We start from the raw sequence: 19,754 nt of genomic DNA, 5'->3' as shown, positions 1-19,754 counted from the left end.
ACACAATCATTTTTCGGCATGAAAAAAAACGTTGTTTTTCAGCATGTCCAAAAAACAAAGTTTTTCCAACTTCATCATTAAAAACGACGTTGCCCACACACCATAGTTTTTAAAAAATGATGAGCAAAGCGCAGTGACGTACAACATGTACGACGGCACTCTAAAGGGGAAGTTCTATTCGCCTTTGGGCTGCGTTAGCTGATTCCGTGTTAGTAAAAGACGATTTGCGCTTTTTTTTGTCTATTACAGCGTGATGAATGTGCTTACTCCATTGTGAACGGTAGTTTTACCTGAACGAGCGCTCCCATTTCATAACTTCCTTTTGAGCATGCGCGGGTTTAAAACGTCGTATTAGCCCACACACGATCATTTTTTACAACCCGAAAAACAACATTTTTTAAAACGACGTTAAAAAATGCAGCACGTTCGAAAAAAAAATTGTCGTTTTTCAAAAGCCAAAAAACGATGTGAAGCCCACAGACGATCATTTTAAATGACGTTTTTAAAAACATTGGGCCAAATCCTCAAAAGGGATACGCAGGCGTAACTGCTGTTCAGCCTGCGTATCCCTGTGCCTATCTTTGGAACTGATCCTCAGAAGCAGTTTTCCAAAGATAGGCAGAAGATCTGACATCTGTAAGACACTTACACTGTCAGATCTTAAGATGCAGTACCGCATCCGCCGCTGGGGGCATTTCGCATTGAAATGCCGCTTTGCGTATGCAAATGAGGACTTACGGAGATCCACCAAGTTTTTCAGCTTTGTTTTTTCTGCGTAAGTTTACGTTTGCATACGTAAAATTAGGGCTGCTTTTACAAGGTGTAAACTGTTTACACCTTGTAAAAACAGACCTTTTTTTCGATCACCGCGATTTTTTTTAAATTTTGAATTTTATTTTTCAGCCCGTAACTTTTTTTTTTTTTACCCGACGCAACTTTATTGTCCTGTCGCAATCCACAAAGCCCGACGTAACGTAATTTTGCGCGCTGCCCGTCGGGAAAATTACGTCACGAGCATGCGCAGTACGGCCGGCGCGGGAGCGCGCCTCATTTAAATTGTCATCGCCCCCTGCAGAAGAGGACCGCCTTGCGCCGGAGACATTTAAGTTACACGGCCGAAAATTTCTAGGTAAGTGCTTTGTGGATTTTTCCGCCAGTGTAACTTAAATGGTAAAAGTTAAGTTACGCCGCCTGGCTGAGGATTTGGCCCATTGTTTTTTTATATTCAATGACAATCTGTTTAAAGGAAAAAAAGCACAAGAAGGATCAACAAGCCCATATAGGGTCCTACAAAGGCCACATCTGATGCTTGACATTATATTGGGGACTGTGACTTGAATGAAACAGGGAAAGCTGAAACTAATAAGTTATATTTGGCAACGCCAAAACCAACCCCAAAAATGCTTCTATTTTACAGATCTGATTACAATAATGTTCCCATGGAAAGACATTTCATTTTACCTAATCTCTTAGCTCTTTTTCAAGCTTGGCAATCTGGCACCAAGTTAACTACTACCCACTCTAGCACACAGTCACTCAATTGCTAACAATAACCATGTCCGAGAATAAGAACCATCATTACTACTAAAACAGCTATATTTTAGATGAAAAGCTCAGACTATTAAATGTCAAGGCCAGCTTACTTTTCCAAATGCGTACTGCAATTCACACAGAGGCCCCAAAGGCAATATTCATACCAAGTGGCAGTTGTGTCATTACTCATAATGAATAACAATTTCCAGAGAATGGATTCCGACATATTACTTATTCCATGCTTCCAATGTTATTTTTTATTTTATTTTTTGTTTATTGAGGTTAAACCTCTTGAGCTTAGTTTATTTATTTATTTTCCTATTGTTGTTTTTTTTTTTTTTACTTTTTTCTTAACTCTCGGCTTTTAATGTTAGACCAAGGTTTCTTTCTTTGTTTCAGTAAACTACGGGCCACGGCACAGATACTGTAGGCTTAAGTTATTCTTCCACAAGGACTTAGAAGCTATTGAGTAGATTTTCCACTCTGTCATAAGCAGTCAACAAGAGTAATTTATTGTGCATGGCAAAGACGCACAAAGGTGAAGTTTTTCTTTCCCAGTCTTATGTATAATATTCTGTCTTGCTCCTTTTGTTACGGCATTTAGATTGGAGATTGGGAACATACGTGTGGCACTGTGTGTGACAATTTTACAAAGAGATAAATTGCAAGTAACAACGGAAAATCTTTTTAGGTAGAATAAGTCTGAGTAATATAAAAACACCTCTTTGGATTGACATCTTCATTTTTAAACCACTATCCCTATGTAAGGAAAGATCATGCAACTTTTGTCCCATGAGAATTATATATGGAATATTTTTTTTTGAAGGGAACCAAGCAGGATAGAAATAAGGATTAATCCCAGTGTTTGGATTGCAGAGCCAGGGATAACCTCCAGTATTATGCACACCATGTTTATGAACAAGGGAATAAGTGTGGCAGACTGTTGGCCAGGAAATTTATGAAACAACAAGTTTTACGCCATGTGCATTACTTGACAATCCAAGACAGGCAAGTAGTAGACACCAATTCCATTGCCAAAACGTTTCAACAGCTTTATGCTGCCCTATACAATGTCTCGCCTGCTTCTCCGAAGGGAGAGGATCTGACTCAGGCTGATAGTATAAGGGACTTCCTTAGAATTTCTGAGCTCCCTACTTTACTTTACCCTCCCAGGTTCTTGAGGATCTGGAGCACCCAATAATCAGTAATCAGTGAGGAGTTAAGTGCAGCTGGGCTTATTTTCCCCTAGGCAATAGCCCTGGAGCAAGTGACTATACATATAAAAACAAAAAATCCATTCTGGCTTCTCATTTCTGTAGCTACTTTAATTCCATCAATACCACATATCACCTACGCCCTGAAGCATTGCTAGCCCATGTAAAGGTCTTGCCAAAACTGGGGAAGGATCCACAAGGTTGGGCTAATTATAGATCATAGTCCACCCAGACCAAATGGGCTTTGTGGTGGGCCGTGAGGCCAGAGACAATACTATCTGGTCCCTGAATGTTCTTCACTGGACCCAACATGGGCCAGATTGTGTGCCCTGTGTAATACTATCAATGAATGCCGAAAGGGCCTTTGATAGGGTAAATTGGGTCTATATGACAGAAGTTTTAGGAAAGATGGGCTTAGGCGAATGCGTTCTGGGTTGGGTATTGGCCCTATACAGAGATCTCAAGGCTTGAATAAAGGTTGACGGCACACTCTCAGACCACTTTATCATACGCAATAGGACTGGGCAGGGATGCCCTCTGCCCCCCTTATTGTTTTCTCTAGTCCTAGAGCCCTTTCTACGGACAGTCCGAGGTAAGGCTGACATTTCCATATTGATTCCACGGAACATAAATTATCTGCTTATGCAGACGATCTTTTATTTGACATTTCTAATTCCCATGTATCTTTACCGGTGTGTAAAAAAAAAGTGAACTATACTGTATCTGGGTCCAATTCCTCCTAGTCACACATGCCCTTGTTGACAAAAGAAGATCTATGTGCTTTGCATGGATTGATATGTACCTGGCTTGTGTATACTGCCTATAGTTGAGCTTTGTTAGGCCTGTGCCTGATGTACAAACCAGATGTGAACAACAAGTTTATCTGTGTATTTTAGTTTTTTCTGCAGTTACACATTCTTTTTTTTGCAAAACTCAATAAAATTTAATTATGAAAAAATAAATTAGGATCAAGCTAATTAGACAATGAGGCTGAACCTGGACCCACCCATCTCTCCCCTGATTGGCTGACTGACTTTGATTGACATCCATGGGAGCCAATGGCGCCATTGTTCTGTCTCAGCCAATCAGGAGAAGTGTCCTGGATGGCTGAGGGGATTGTGGACATCGCTGGAGAGAGAAGGAGCTTGTCAGGTCACCTGTAGCCAGGTGACGAGTGCACCCCGTTGGGGTCAGGGATGCACCACAGGGTGGTGAACCCTATGGCCGACTACTGCTAGCAGAGACGAAGCGTGAACTTAAGATCACCCAGGGCGTGGAGTCTAAGACCCAGTTTTGTATTCACCAGAGCCTTTGATGGTAAGGATGGTCTTGGCCGCAACTGGGTCCAGGTCGCATCCCCGAGATTCCTCAAGTCACACTCCGCAGGGAGAAAGGGGAAGCAGTCAGCAGGACAAACAGTGGTGATGGACAGGCCGAGGTCAGGGCAACAGGCAGACAAGGAAAACCGCGGGACATGCAAATAGTCAGGGGCACAGGCAGACAAGGAAGTCGGGGACAAGCCAAAACGGTACACGGAAAGATGAACGAAGCACTCTGCAAACAGGAACTAGCAACTATAGTGCAGACAGGAACTAAGCATAGGAACACTGTTGAACAGCACTGCAGACCTGTAGAGCAATGGTTAATATAGGCTTCCTGGGATGGACTAGGGTGGATCCATACAGGAAGAGGAAGTGATAAAAAGGGGAACCAGAGCAGGGTCAGCCTCTAATGAACACATGGAGATCAGGTAAGCAGACTTGTTGCATATTCATGACAGAGCTCAGGTAGGTAGTTGGAGTATGCTGGGGGGGTGGGGGTGGGGCTGCTACACACAGAAGGTTTTAAATTGTATTACATAGAATGCATTAAGATAAAATACCTTCTACCTTTACAACTCCTTTAACACAGAGTTATTGTAACGTTCTCCCATGCACTCTCTTAGCATTTGGTTAATCAGATTTACAGGGCACGGTGGTGCTACTGGTTTATCAGAGCATACAAAGAAAATGAGCGTTTAATAGACTATCTTACCTCTCTCACAATTATCTTCATCACTCCCATCCACGCAGTCATGAACACCATCACACAGCCACCTGATTGGGACACAGTAAGCTCTATTCTTGCAGCGGAACTGGCTCTCTTTACATTCCATCACACAGTCCAGCTGTATTAAAGAGAAAAACAATTAATAATCATCTTAATATGTAAAACATTTTGAACTAGATAGAATCACAAAGGTGTTTTTACCTTGGCAATAGTTTGGATATAAAGCTGAATAAAGCTAAGCTAAAAACACAAATGAAATGCATACAGTATATCAGAGCTATTTTTCTTGCTAAAAGATTTGTAATTTTGTCCAGCCAGTCATAATATTCACAACTTTTCAAAAAGCACAGACAGATGACCTGTCTCTTCTCTACTACACTTAAGCAGTACAGCCTGGATATTTCTCCTCCTGGGATTGGACAGTGAAGGAGCAGCAAAATAATGATAAAACATCTCTCTGCTCTTATTTCCCTTCAGTGTGTAATGTGGGAGAGATGAGTAGGATTTGGTCCCTGTTAGTTTTTTTTGGCATTATGTTTGGTTAATACTTGGAGAGGTAGGTTAGTAGGGATGTAAAAGCTTTTCCAGCATAACTAAAAGAGTGTAAGGAGCAGAGGAGTCAAATTAACCTTTGCATGGGTAGCCTATTTGAATGGACCAAGAAAATTATTTTACAGTGAAGGAAAGCACCATAGTGTGGGACATTGGTGACCAACCATGAGGAGCTTGTCCTGACCATACTCATTAACCATATCTTTGGAGTGGCTTATGACAAGTTGAGTGTTATTGCTTAAAGAAAGTGGCTTGATTACTATGCTTTATTTGGACTTTGTAAATATTCTTTTAAGCAAGTAAAATTTAAAATACAAGTTTATCCAACATGATCTTCCATCACTGGGTGAGGAGCTATCATGTGAAGTGAATGTACTGTTCAGTGTTAGTGGTGTGTGCACCCTTGTGGAGTTTGATACTAGTGGAGTCTGCAAGAGTAGCCAGAGTAGCCAGTGTCTGTCCCATGAAGATATGTTATAAGAGTTAAAAAAAATGTAATCTATTATTTTAAAAGCAAGCAAATAAATAAAAAGAATGTCCTCTACTAGCAGCCTTAACACATGAACGACGTGTCCAAACTTGAAACTTCTGCTCAGGAAAGGAGCATTTAAAGCAAACCCATGGATTTGCTCTGAATTGATAAATTAGACGACCATCTCCTCTTTTTTTCCTGAGCTACAATTTTTATTTTTATTTTTTTCCTGGACTGTAATACAATCATCCATTGTTTAAAGTCCAAATTAAATTGTTTTTCTAATTAAAGATTGTCTGTGTGTGGCCCCATTCGACCTCCTCTATTTCCCATTATAGGAACTTTAATGACGCGTACACACGGTTGGAATTTCCGACAACAAATTTTCGATGTGAGCTTGTTGTTGGAAAATCTGACCGTGAGTATGCTCCATCGGACATTTACTGTTGGAATTTGCATCAACAAATGTTTGAGAGCTGGTTCTCAAATTTTCCGACAACAAAACTTGTTGTACACAATTCCGATGCACAAAATTCCACGCATGCTCGGGAATCAAACAGAAGAGCCGCACTTTCTATTGAACTTAATTTTTCTTGGCTCGTCGTACGTCTTGTACGTCACTGCATTCTTGATGTTCGGAATTTCCGACAACATTTGTGTGACCGTGTGTATGCAAGTTTGAGCCAAGAGCTGTCTGAAAAAAATCCCTGGTTTTGTTGTTGGAATGTTCGATCGTCTGTACGCGGCATTACACTTAAAATAAAACAACAATAAATAGGCATAGATATCCACCACTCACCTCATCTGAGCCATCTGCACAATCGTATTCACCATTACACCTCAGGTAGGCTGAGATACAACCTCCACTATTGCAGACATACTCGCTGGAAGAACAGGTTGGTGAGGCTGTGAAAAATAATAATAATTGACATTAGAAATGTCCATCATATAGTCAACAATGAACTCTTAACTATTTCTAAGGGCCATAGAGAATTTTAAAGCTCTTGTTAATTATCAATTATGTAGAGATAAAGTATAGAAGGTTAAGTATATGTTTTATTACTGAATGGCTTGTAGTTCATTTGGAACCTTCTTTGTGGAGTGCTTTTGTGCTAATTGATTTATCTTGATTGAAAATCCTCACCAAAATTAGATGCTTGCCAACCATTAGATGACGTAAGCCATAGCAAATATACACTATATGACCAAAGTATAAATACCCTAAAATATTGAGTTCTGGTGTTTCACAGAAAGGGTACTATTAGTACTACTGTATGCCAAGATATTTTGGTCAATTGTTTACTTCCAACTTTGTGCAACAATTTGGTGAAGGCAAATTCCAATTCCAGCATAACTACTCACAAGGCCAGCTCCATGATCTGAAGAGTTTGATGCAGAAAAATTCAAGTGGTCTGTACAGATCCATAACCTCAACCTTACTGAACACCTTTGGGTGGAATAAAACACCAATTGTGAAGTCCTTATATCCAACACAACATCAGTATATAATTTTGGGATGAGGTGCCTTATCCAATAAGGACATATCAGCCACTTTCTATAAAAACTTAAGCCGCGTACACACGATCTGTCCATCCGATGAGAATGGTCTGATGGACCGTTTTCATCGGTTAACCGATGAAGCTGACTGATGGTCCGTCGCGCCTACACACCATCGGTTAAAAAACACAACGACGTGCTGAAAAAAACAAAGTTCAATGCTTCCAAGCATGCGTCGACTTGATTCTGAGCATGCGTGGATTTTTAACCGATGGTTGTGCCTACTAACGATCGGTTTTGACCTATCGGTTAGGAATCCATCGGTTAAATTTAAAGCAAGTTGTCTTTTTTTTAACCGATGGCTAAATAACCTATGGGGCCCACACACGATCGGTTTTGACCAATGAAAACGGTCCATCAGACCGTTGTCCTCTGTTTAACCTATCGTGTGTACGAGGCCTAAAAGGTGTTTAAACAAATCCAATTTTTTTTTTTTTATATACCAGTAAATAAAATTGTAATTAATTCTAATTCCAGCATACTACCCACAGGGCCAGCTCCATGATCTGAAGAGTTTAACGCAGAAGAATTCAAGTGGTCTGCAGAGATCCATAACCTCAACTTTACTGAACATCTTTGGGTGGAAAAAAACACCAATTGTGAACCAAGTCCTTATGTCCAACATCAGTGCCTAACGTTAAAAATGCAATGGCCACAGATAAAATCCAAAACCTTGCTGGAAAGCCTTCCCTGATAAGTGGAGGCTGTTGTAGCTCTGACGTGGGGATGGGGTTGACGAAAACTTAAAGGTATTTAAACAAATCACATGTTTTTTTTTAAATGAAGTTACTGGTAAATGCAATAAATAAAGAGGCATTTACATTTTCATTTGTGGCATTGTAGTTTTAAGCACAACTTTGACAGGTGTGACGTCAGATAGGTGACAGAAGTGATTCATACCTGAGAGGCCTGTCTATCTGCTGCCATATTTATAAATACTCCAACGCTCGTATTATCCATAAGGATGTCACTGATGTGACACTTCTTTGATTTAAAGGTAAGAGATGTAATTTTGGGTAACTGCAAATTAGACCCTTTCTAAAATTATCCTTTAAATTACTGGGAAAATGTATGATGATTATTCAAGTGACTTAATTAGTGCTTCTCTATAGATATTCAGTACAAAGGCTGGGAAATTGAATATTAATTGACTGGATCACATTCAGCAGGTTTATTGTAGAAAAAGTGCCTGATAAATGTAGTTAATAAACAGAAAGGAGATTTCCAGCCTGGGAAAATCACCAAGAACCTCAAAGCAAATGCTCAATTGTTAATACAGAAGTCTAGCTTATAAAAAAAAAAAAAAATCGATAGACTAAGACATGTTAAAATAAATAAAGCAATTTCAATGCAATACTCACACAGTGCTCACTAAAGCCCCCATCCTATCCCCATAGTAATCCTCCTCTGTCACTAGATATCACTGGTCTACTGGATTGAGTGATACTTAGTATCATTAAACCCACCTTCTGTGCCCATTAAGGTTAAGTAAGTGGACAAAAGATGCATAAAGGGAAAATTTAGTCCCGGGGAGGGGGCTTACTAAGAAAAAAATGCAAAAGAATAAGTCTCACTAAATGTAAATGGCGAGAAGAGGGGATTATTAAAGGGGAAGTATAAGGAAAGGGGCTCACTAAAGGCAAGAGGATTGAAGGGGGCTAATAAGTACAGGGGAAAGGGAGGCACAACGGGTACATTTAGTGCAGGTTCGGGAGGCAATCTAAGGGTAAAAGGAGAAGAGGGATCTCACCAACGGTAAGTGGAAAGAAGGGGTTTTCCTAAGGGAAAGTGGAAGGAAAGGGGCTCATGTAGGGTAAGTGGAGAGAAGGGGGACTCATTAAGGGTAAGTGTATGGATAGGGACTCATGTAGGGTAAGTGGAGAGAAGAGGCGCTCATTATGAATAAATGGAGAAGAATGGAGACCTACTAAGGGTAAATAGAGAGGAATTAGGGAGGGGGGTTTCATTGGTGTGCACACAGGGTGTGCCTGGGCACACCCTAATCAACCTGTGCAGTACTGATTGCATCCTGGCACCCCTGCCTCCCTCTTGCAGTGCTGCCACTGTCCCTTGCTCTGCTGATGCCAACCGCTGCTCTACTGACACTGTCCACTGCTCTACTGACACTGTCCTCTGCTCTACTGACACTATCCACTGCTCTACTAACACTTTCCCTTGCTCTGCTAATGCCAACCTCTGCTCTACTGACACTGTCCTCTGCTCTACTGACACCATCCACCTCTCTGCTGATATACACACATATGTGTTTGTGCTCTGGGGTGCACACCCTAATGCCATAAGCTGTGCATACCAATGGGGGGCTCACTAAGGTTGGGTGGTCAAAGGGCTTCATGTATGGTTTTTGCAGGAGAGGGGGGAATCACTTTGGGTCAGTGAACTATAAATTCTCTTACCTATTTAATCATGCATGCCAGATTCAAATGATACAGTAGCGTGGGATGACTGGAATCAATCAGCAAGGTGCCATATTACAGTTATTAAGGGACATTTGTATCAGGCTTTCACCTGTAAAATTACTAGGGAAGTGTAGCCTGTATAAAATGGAACTTCGTTTAGTATGCAGGCCACAGAGAAGTAGTAAGAGAACCACCTGTGGCTCAGAAAATAGCAGTTTAACCTGCAGTTGTTAAGGCATTATAATGTAATGTGAGCCGTCTCACCACTGCATCACAAAAGAGCTACATTTATTTTATGTAGGGAATGCACCATTATGCCGACTCTGGAAACGTTTTTAATAACTACAAAAAAAAAATATAATCCAACTTTAAAGATGCACACTTAAAATTCAAACCTGTGGACCGATAAGAATGCAGTTGTTTTCAAAATGTTTGAAAATACATTTCTAACCAGAGCATTCCTAAAGTGTCCTTAAAAAAGTTTATATAACTTTCATTCCAACCAGTGGAGCGTCTCCTTTTCCCCACTTTATTGGAGAAAAAACATAAAAAAAAACATATTCACTACATTTCTGCATTGCATAAACTTTTTACTGTTTTGTAATAATGTTGCAGGTACAGAAAATACCTGCTGTTCCTGACAGAAATCCAGTGTGATCTTAACTTCCTGTAGTGAGCTGACAATCCTGCCTCTGTTTCACTGAAATCCAAAGCAAATTTGTCAGCCTCAAATGAGTTTTCTTTTGCCTAACTACAGAACACATCGCTCCTACCTAAATGGGGATAATGGGGGAGGTGTTCTGAAGTTCCGAAAACACTGTGTGGGATTTTAGTACAGTGCAGGCAGTGTTGTCACTCTGCTACAGGAAGTTAGCAGTACACTGCATTCCTGTTGGGTCTGTGTTACTTCTTCCTTATTAGCCTAATGCCATAGTAAGAGAGGGATTAGGCTATTAATGTAATTGGACCTCCTTATCTACATTTTATCTCTCTTAGGGCTCTTTCACATGGGCGGCCCATTCAGGTCCGCCTGCCAGTTTTTTAGGCTGTATGGAGCCGCGGATGTCAGCGGTGACATGCCCGCTGACATCCGATCCGCCAAAGTGTGACAGAGGGAAAACCTACTTTTCCATCTGTCTGGCGGATCAGATCGGGTGAACACGGATAGACGGTCCGTGTTCATCTGATCCCCCCATAGGGGAAAGCGGTGAAAAGACAGGGCGGTCCCTGCACAGTGTGCAGGGACCGCCCTGTCATCCGCCAGCTCAGCGGGGATCAACGAAGCGATCCCCACTGAGCAAGTGGAGGTTCACGGGGCGGATCATTATTGATCCGCCCCGTGTGAAAGGGGCCTTAAGCTTCACGTACACTACAGCTTGTTTTGTCTGTATTTCTGTGGATCACAGGAGCACAGTTCGTTCTGCACACGTGACCTGTTTTCAGCAGACATAAGTCTGAAGCCTGTTGTCGGCTGATGTCCCAGAGCCGGTCCAGGCTTGGGAAAGATTGCAACGATATGGTCTGGACCCGCCTTCATGCCTGGGCCAGCACCCAGCTCAGAGAGTCATTGAGAGGCTGAGACGGCCGCTCCCACTCCTACAAAACCCAGTACTTCAGTAAGAGTGGGGGTGGGACAGAGCAGAGAACCGGTGGCTGACAGTCACCAGCTCTCTGCTCAAGGAGCTCTGATTACCAAGCAATTGGCGGTGTTTAATCACTCGGTTCTCAGTCCTAGAGCCAGCAAAGAACAGATGCAGAATTTGACCGATGCTGGATCCACCTAGGTAAGTATGATTAAAAAAAAAAAAAAAACATTCCCATACTTCTCTTTTAAGAAAAAAAAAGAAGAAGCATCACTCTCTATTAATAATAATAATAATAATAATAATAATAATAATAATAATAATAAAAAAGTGGTATTCTTTATAAATGTGCATTCCTCTAGCTTTGAGAGCCCTAAGTGGGTGGAGGTCAAAATAAGAGTCAAAGGAGATTGACAAAATAAAGCAGATAGGAGAGACTGGTTATATGACCTGTTAAAGTCGCATGACCAGCTCTCCACCAATCACTGCATTAAGCAGAGAAAACTCCATATGACACGACAGGCTCAGCACCATGGCCTGCAATTTATAAATGGGCCATAAATTGTATGCACAACCCTGCAGAGCTCAACGGACAGAGGATAGCAATATTCACTCTCTATTTTATAGGAGCTCCTTTCTGTCTTCTAACTGCATTGATTTTTAATGTCTGCCTAGGGAAAATGTAAGAAATTCAGGTGCTAGTGTTTTACTTCTCTGACCCAGCACAGACTCATGTTTAATAATGCCATCCTCACCCTCTCCTTGGAAATACTGTACTCTAGGTAAGAATGAACTCTAAAACAGGCAGCTGTGTTGGAAAGGTTTTTCCTCTAGAACCCTTAAATCAATTATTTCAGTACCCGGCTCGCAGTTTTTCTCATCTTCTCCACCTTTGCAGTCTTCATGGCCATCACATTTCCACTTCGCTGGTAGGCATTGACCGGTGGAACACTGGAACTGGTCTTTAGAGCAGCCATTCTCACAGTTTCTCTACCCAAACAGACAATGAAAAAGAACAACTCAGTGACCTCATTTTAATCCTCAGAGACAGAAAGAACAATGCAATAAAACTGAAAAATGGAACACTGAACTTTATTCTGAAACACAGTATATTTTTCTGAGATTTTCTCAGGGAGAATCTACATTGTGCTGCCTCTTTTTTTTTTTTAGCTAACAGTGGAGAATCAGTGAAGCAAAAACATATAAAAATATTAGCTGTGTTCTCTGGAACATCGACAGGTGATATGTTTCATTCCCCAATTGTCACAAAAAAATTTTTATGTAGTCCCTACTGTTTGTGCAACATGTATGACCAAATGCTGGCACTGCTGGATACAATAAGAGCCCTTTCCAACCAGGGGTCTAAAATGTCAGTTAGATGTGTACAGTTTTTCATGCAACCCCAACTCAACCGGTTCCCGACTGGCTCACGCAGAATGGCTCTCCTGGGCGAAATCCCGTACATATATTGCTTTGCCCAGGAGAGCCACCAGAGGGCGCGTAAGCATCACCCGGAGTTGCGAGCCGCACCACGGGGGTTTGTGTGTGTAAACACCCAAATCTCCAACTTAACCAGTTCCCGACTGGCTCACGCAGATATACTGCGGCATAATGGCTCTCCTGGGCGAAATCCCGTACATATACGGCTTTGCCCAGGAGAGCCACCAGAGGGCGCGTGAGCATCACCCAGAGGTGCGAGCGGCACCACATGGGGTTTGTGAGTGTAAACACTCAAATCCCGAACTTAACCGGTTCCCGACTGGCTCACACAGATATACTGCGGCAGAATGGCTCGTCTGGGCGAAGTGCTGTACATGGATTTGCCCAGGAGAGCCACCAGAAGGCGTGTGAGTGTCGCCCGAGGCACGAGCGGCAGCATGGGGGTTTGTGTGTGTAAACACATACATCCCTGTGCTGTCAGAGGAGAGAAGATAGATTGTGTGTTTCTACTAAGTAGAAACCATGATCTGGCATCTCTCCTAGTAAGTCTCACCCCCCACAGTTAGAACACACAAATAGGGAACACAGTTAACCCCTTGTTAGCCCCCTAGTGTTAACCCCTTCCCTGCCAGTAACATTTACATAGTAATTAGTGCAAATTTTTAGCACTGATCGCTCTGTAAATGTCAATGGTCCCAAAAATTTGTCAAAAGTGTACGACCTGTCCGCCGCAATGTTGCAATACTACTAAAATCACCACCATTACTAGTAAAAAAAATAATAATAATAAAAACGCCATATAAATGCCATAATCTTTCCCATAGTTTGTAGACGCTATAACTTTTGCGCAAACTAATCAATAAACACTTATTGCGATTTATTTTTTACCAAAAATATGTGGAAGAATACATATTGGCCTAAACTGAGAAAAAAAAAATGGGATATTTATTATAGCAAAAAGTAAAAGATATTGGGTTTTTTCCAAAATTGTCGCTCTAATTTTGTTTATAGCGCACAAAAATTAAAACCACAGATGTGATCAAATACCACCAAAAGAAAGCTCTATTTGTGGGCAAAAAAGGACATCAATTTTGTTTGGGTACAAGATCACACGGCCACGCAATTGTCAGTTAAAATGACGCAGTGCCGCATCGCAAAAAATGGCCCGGTCATTGAGCAGCCAAATCTGAAGTGGTTAAAGCAAACTAGCACAATAGAGGTCCCCTTTAATTACTTTTCTTCCCTGACTCATGCATTTGTGCTTCCCAATATTCTTGCCAAATTATCAGATATACTAATTTTTTCTCACTCTACTTAAAATGCATTTGTGTTTTTATTTTTGCCCCAGGAAATTTCCCCAATTAAAACACAGTTATTGCAATAAGAACCCTTGAGTCCTAGTTCCATTTTAACATGGCACCAGGAATCAACAGCTCCTGTTGGTCCCTGCAGGCATGTGGGCTGGAACAGCCAATGTTAGTGACAGCTCTGACATCCATTAATAAACCCAGGAGCTGAAAAAATGTGAAATCCTTTTATTCAGCAGACTTTTATATTTACATTTTGGGGTACATATCTGGGACTGCGCTAATTATGTTAGTTGCATTGGGAATAATTTCTTCCTAATTAAAATGATATATAAAAAAAATATATATATATATATATATATATATATATATATATATATATATATATATATACATACAGCGGGTAAGAAAAGCATTGAACATATCACCATTTTTCTAGGTAAATATATTTCTAAAGGTGCTCACTGTATCACTTTGCCCCGCCCCTCGGCGTGCAGCGTCACTGGATGTGATTGACAGCAGCGCCAGCCAATGGCTGCTCTGCTTTCAATCCATCCGCTCTAGCCAATCAGCTGTCAGGCTGAGCGGCGAAGAGGATGTCGGGGCAGAGCGCGGGACTTTCGAGGGGTCAGGTAAGTATAACGGGGGTGGTGGGGCCGGGGGGGCGGTATACTCTGAAGTTTTTTCACCTTAAGGTGATTTTTTTTTCCTTTACAGCTCTTTTAATTTCTGAACTTATTAGTTTTGGTTTCTTTGTATGTATAGATTGCATGGGTTGTTACCAACGTGTGGAGAACATTTCATTTCAGAAATATATTTACCTAGAAAAATGGTGACATGTTCAATATTTATTTTACCTGCTGTATATGGCCACAAATTTTGTTTATTTATATTTATTTTTGGATAGATTACAAAAAACTTAAAGATATAAGACGTTAAACCAAGCCATTGAAAAAGCAAAAGCAAAACAAATCTCTGGGACTCAAGTAGTTAATGGCGTCTCCAACCCCTTTTTAGGACTTTAACACCAAAATGTTATGTTAGCCAAAAAAATAATAATGGTCTGAGAATTTTAGAAAGAAGGTATATATCTAAATACTGTAATTCTACAAGCACTAGGGAAGCACCTGATCTATACAGGTGAGCACTTTCCTTCAAATCCATCGTACTATTGCTATTGTGCTCTGCCCTATCCATCTTTAATGAAAATTGCTAATTTACCAAGCAGCAGCATTTGCTCACCAGGATACAGCTAAACTTTTCAGGGCTAGAAATAAATGGATCCTTTGTCTACTCAAATTGCAGAAAAAGAGTATTTTTTTTTTCTCTTTTCCTTTCTCGGCGGTAGGCAGAAAACACAAACAGAGCTCAAGGCCACACTTTATTTGCAATGAAATGAGAGGAAGGAATTGAAGTGCCATATTTCAATTTTTGCAATCTAGTTCACCGTTCTCTTGAGCCTCTTTAGAGGAATATATCTAGGCTTTCAGTAATATTCCAAGTAGCAAAAAAAAAGTTGGAGAAGAAAAATTACTCTCCAAAAAAGATATTTCAGTAAAATATATCTGTCATTTTCAAGTTTCAGTGTGTCCATATCCAGGCAATTATGATATACAGTAAGTGGACCTTACAGCCTAAGTTGACATTTAAGAAAAAGGAATCAGCACAAGCGACTTTACTTACAATCAATGTGAAGTGTCCCTTGTGCTGTTGTCTATGGTTTTAGTTGAAATCCTGTGTCCTCTGACCAACCCCCCCCCCCCACAGCCATAATTTTCCGGTATAAAGAAAAAAAGGAGGGCACACACACATAATGCATTACCTTCAACACCAATTCTATGTTTGTTAAAAAAAATGCCAAAGACATACTCACAAACATGAGAAGGTTCAGGTTGGGTTCACATACAGTATATGTGAATTGGATGCATTTTGCATGACAGGTGAGTGTGAATCTCAATTGAGGCAGTTCACACAGGTCCGGGGCGGTCATGGTCTGGATTGCAGAAGGGTCCTGTGCATGTTTGGGTCCAATTCAAGTGTGAATTTGGACCTGAATCGCACCTGAACTGGTGAACAGACACTCACTGGACCCCAGGCACAAACCCAGGGCCGCACATATGTGAACGCGGCCTCAAAGCGTATCATTCACAGCTCCAGCACCGGGGAATGATAAATCTCTGCAGTTGGAAAGCTGAGTTTTGGGAGGCAAGCTCCCTTCCTCAGAGCCCGTGGGGGTTAATACAAGCCAAGGATCCTACCATTTTGTCCATTCCACTCCTCATCCATTCACAGGAAGCCATACAATGGCTTTAATCAATGAAAAACAATCTACACATGGAGGTGGTGGATTTTTAAATCACCTGCCTGTCCTCCATTCATAGAACTTTTACATAGATAGAAGCTATAGAAAGGGTGTGGGGGGTTCGGAAAGGCAGACATAGTTGGCACTCTTGACAAGTGCATATGACAGGTCCCTCAGCCCACATTAACCCCATATGGCTGTGGGGAGGAAGGGAGAAATCAAAGGTCAGGGAGTTTCAACTAAAACTGCAGCTAGCATCACATAGGACACTTTAAGTTGATTGGCTCAGCAGGAGGGATTTCCGCATCAACACTGTCTGTGTTGAAGAGGGAATCAAGCAAATTTGTATGGCCGGCTTTAGACCTGCATAAGGTGTAGCTTTGAATTAAAGGCATTGTATGAGTAGCAAACTATTTGCAGTGAGTCATCTGCTATTGGTATTGCCTATGTTAGGTTAGATACTTTTAAAATAATCACCTCATCGGACCCATCAGCGCAGTCATATTCACCATCACACCAAAATCTGGCAGAGATGCAGTCGCCATTACTGCACAGGAACTCTTTCAGTGCACATGTCTGAGGCTCTGTGGAAAACAAAACATTTATGGGAAACACACATATAAGGGAACATATGCAGTTCTATATGATGAAATCCCCCCCAAAAAAACTAACAGGAGAAAAATATATTAGAAGAATGTTGAAAATCCTAAATTTACAATCTTCAGGTAAAAAGAATGACCGGAGGGGGAATAATAATAAAAATGGTCATGTGCATATACCGTAATTTTAATCAAAGTGATGTAAACTTGGCCCCTTTCAGATCAGGTCCGGTTGTCTGTTTTTCAGCCGGACCCGATCAGACCCTCTATTTTCCTCTATGGAACACCCGATGTAAATGAACTTGTGTTTGTTTACAACCAGCTACCTCCAGATTGCAGTCAGGTGTAAACGAACATCCTGTCCATTTACTTCTGGTGGCCCATAGAGGAGATCAGGCTGTGCCCATGTTCGCCCTTCATAACTGGAGCGGAGACAGACCTTTTATCTGGCCACTCTGCCCAGCCCGGCAGAGAATCAGCAAATGGATACCCAGATGAGCAAAACCGGATCTGGCCTGTATGAAAGGGGCCTAATGCCATGTACACACATTCGGAAAATCCGACAAGAAATCTGTGGATTTTTTTCAGACGCAATCTTGGCTCAAACTTGTCTTGCATACACACGGTCACACCAAATTCCGACCGTCAAGAACGCGGTGACTTACAACACTACGACAAGCCGAGGAAAATTAAGTTCAATGATTCCAAGCATTTGTTGACTCGATTCCGAGCATGCATGGTTTTTGGTCTGTCGAAATTGCATACAGATGATCGTAATTTACTCCAAGAACTTTTCTTGTCGGAAAATTTGAGAACCAGCTCTCAAATTTTTCTCAAATTCCGACAGAAATATTCCGATGAAGCCTACACATCGGACTTTTCTTGTCGGAATTTCGATTGTGTGTACACGGCATAAGAGTTGCATTTCTAAAGCAGCAGTATGGACTACGCATGGCCATAAAAGGGCGCCCCGACTGGAAAAAGGTTGAGAAACACTGACATAATATACCATCGTGGTCATATTAGGTCAATGACATCCATTTAATATATTCATGTATCAAGTTAGGCCATTAATGTCACAAGCATCCCCTCCCCTTTGTATAAGTCAACTGTGGGGTGGTAAATTCCTTGTAGTTCACTGGCTCAGAAATGAGACCTGACTTCCAGGTTCGGACCTGGACCTGGTTCAGAACAAACACAAGCTCATCCCTACTAAAAGAAAAAATCAAGACCATATGATTCTCATGACAGCCAGGAACCTGGCCCCTTTAGAAGGAGAGATGAGGGTAGGCAGACTTTATATTTTACTCTACACAGGTTTCTTTTAACCATACTGCAATTATCAGTTAGAATTCAAATAATATATGGCATAAATATAGGTTTGTATGTGTGATGATTGCGGTAATGCACAGTTCATTTGAGCTGATCAATTCTTTATATAGTCTCACTCCTTCTCGTATGTTATTGCGGGTGACAGGGAAAATAATTATAATCGTCTGATGCTTTGTTATTTATGCTTTTTTTAAAAGGTCACATACAGTCATTCTCGCCAGGAATCGCATTATTCCTCAGCTTGTCAATACGGGAATTTTATTTCTGAAAATCAGCATGTAATTATCAGAAGGAAGTCTGTGTAATCTCATAGGAAGGCAGGGTTGGAAAGCAAGCTATATTGTAATGCGTGCTGATTTTTCTCTGTGCCATCAAATAAAGGCTCAGAATAAGAGCGCTTCCACATGCAACAGTTATAAAATATATGTGCAGCGTGCAGTGCATTGCAGGGCATTCGGTGGGGCGAACACCCACCAAACACCCTGCAAATTCGAGTGTTCCCTATACAGGGTAAATAGACAATAAGAATTAATTTGCTAACAATTATCACACTGCAAGAGAGAAGAATTACCAAGTCTGGTGTGTGCAATGGTACCTAATCAGATATGTACAGGAGAACAAGTAGAGTTTGGAGATGCTGAAGGGTGGAAGGGGAATAAGCACTTGCTATTATCCACAGGGTAAATGTAAGCTAATGTGCATTAATGCATTGCATATTTGGAACATTAATAATTATTAGTTTTTGCATTTGTTTTTGTCCGTATGCATTTTTGTCCGAATTTCGGGGATTTTCGTGTTCGTTTTGACAAACGATAACGAACACGCAAAGTCCAAAATCCGAAAGATCCGACATTAAAAAATGATTTATTTTCGTATCCATTAAATTTTCATACCGTTGCCACAACAGTTCGATCTACTGTAGATAGACAGAAGATTTGACATGACGGTGACAATAGTGATCTGTGTCTATCAAACCTTGTGGTTGAATGTGCCTAACTTATCTCTATTAGTCCAAGATTATTCTACATAGAGAGAAAAGATTTGACATTATAGAGACATGAAGATTCGAAGAAGCAGGTAAAAAACATACGATCGCCGCGACCGGACATTTATGGTCAAATGCTCCGCCCAAAGGCTATAGAAGAATTATAATGTTGTTTGACTAGTAATAATAATTAATAAATATAATTATTACTAGTCATACAACATTAGAATTCTACTATAGCTTGTGGGCAGAGCATTCAAACGGAAATGTACGATTGCGGCGTCGTACAGTTTAGCTGCTTTGTCGAATCTTCTTAGAACATCTGACAGACACCAGAAGCCTATAATTGACAAATTTGACCTTAATTAAAGCAGTGTTTCCCCCCCCCCCCCAAAAAAAATTAAAGCCAGTA

The 19,754-nt window shown here is 41.0% G+C and overlaps 1 protein-coding gene across 1 annotated transcript in view; it reads right to left on the bottom strand.

Moving 5' to 3' along the window:
* Positions 1 to 19,754, bottom strand: part of LRP1B (LDL receptor related protein 1B) — a 1,757,966-nt gene that overhangs the window by 141,721 nt on the left and 1,596,491 nt on the right. Inside the window, exons 68-71 of the mRNA XM_040358043.1 lie at positions 16,904 to 17,010; positions 12,238 to 12,367; positions 6,620 to 6,726; positions 4,782 to 4,914 (exon numbers count right to left, since the gene is read on the bottom strand). Of these exons, the coding sequence (XP_040213977.1) occupies positions 4,782 to 4,914; positions 6,620 to 6,726; positions 12,238 to 12,367; positions 16,904 to 17,010 (477 nt within the window). The remainder of the gene's footprint in view (positions 1 to 4,781; positions 4,915 to 6,619; positions 6,727 to 12,237; positions 12,368 to 16,903; positions 17,011 to 19,754) is intronic.

The sequence above is a fragment of the Rana temporaria genome, chromosome 6 (genome assembly GCF_905171775.1).
Source record: "Rana temporaria chromosome 6, aRanTem1.1, whole genome shotgun sequence".
Classification (NCBI taxonomy): Eukaryota; Metazoa; Chordata; class Amphibia; order Anura; family Ranidae; genus Rana; species Rana temporaria.
Note: the sequence above shows the minus strand (reverse complement) of the source record. Positions and strands in the feature narration are given on the sequence as shown.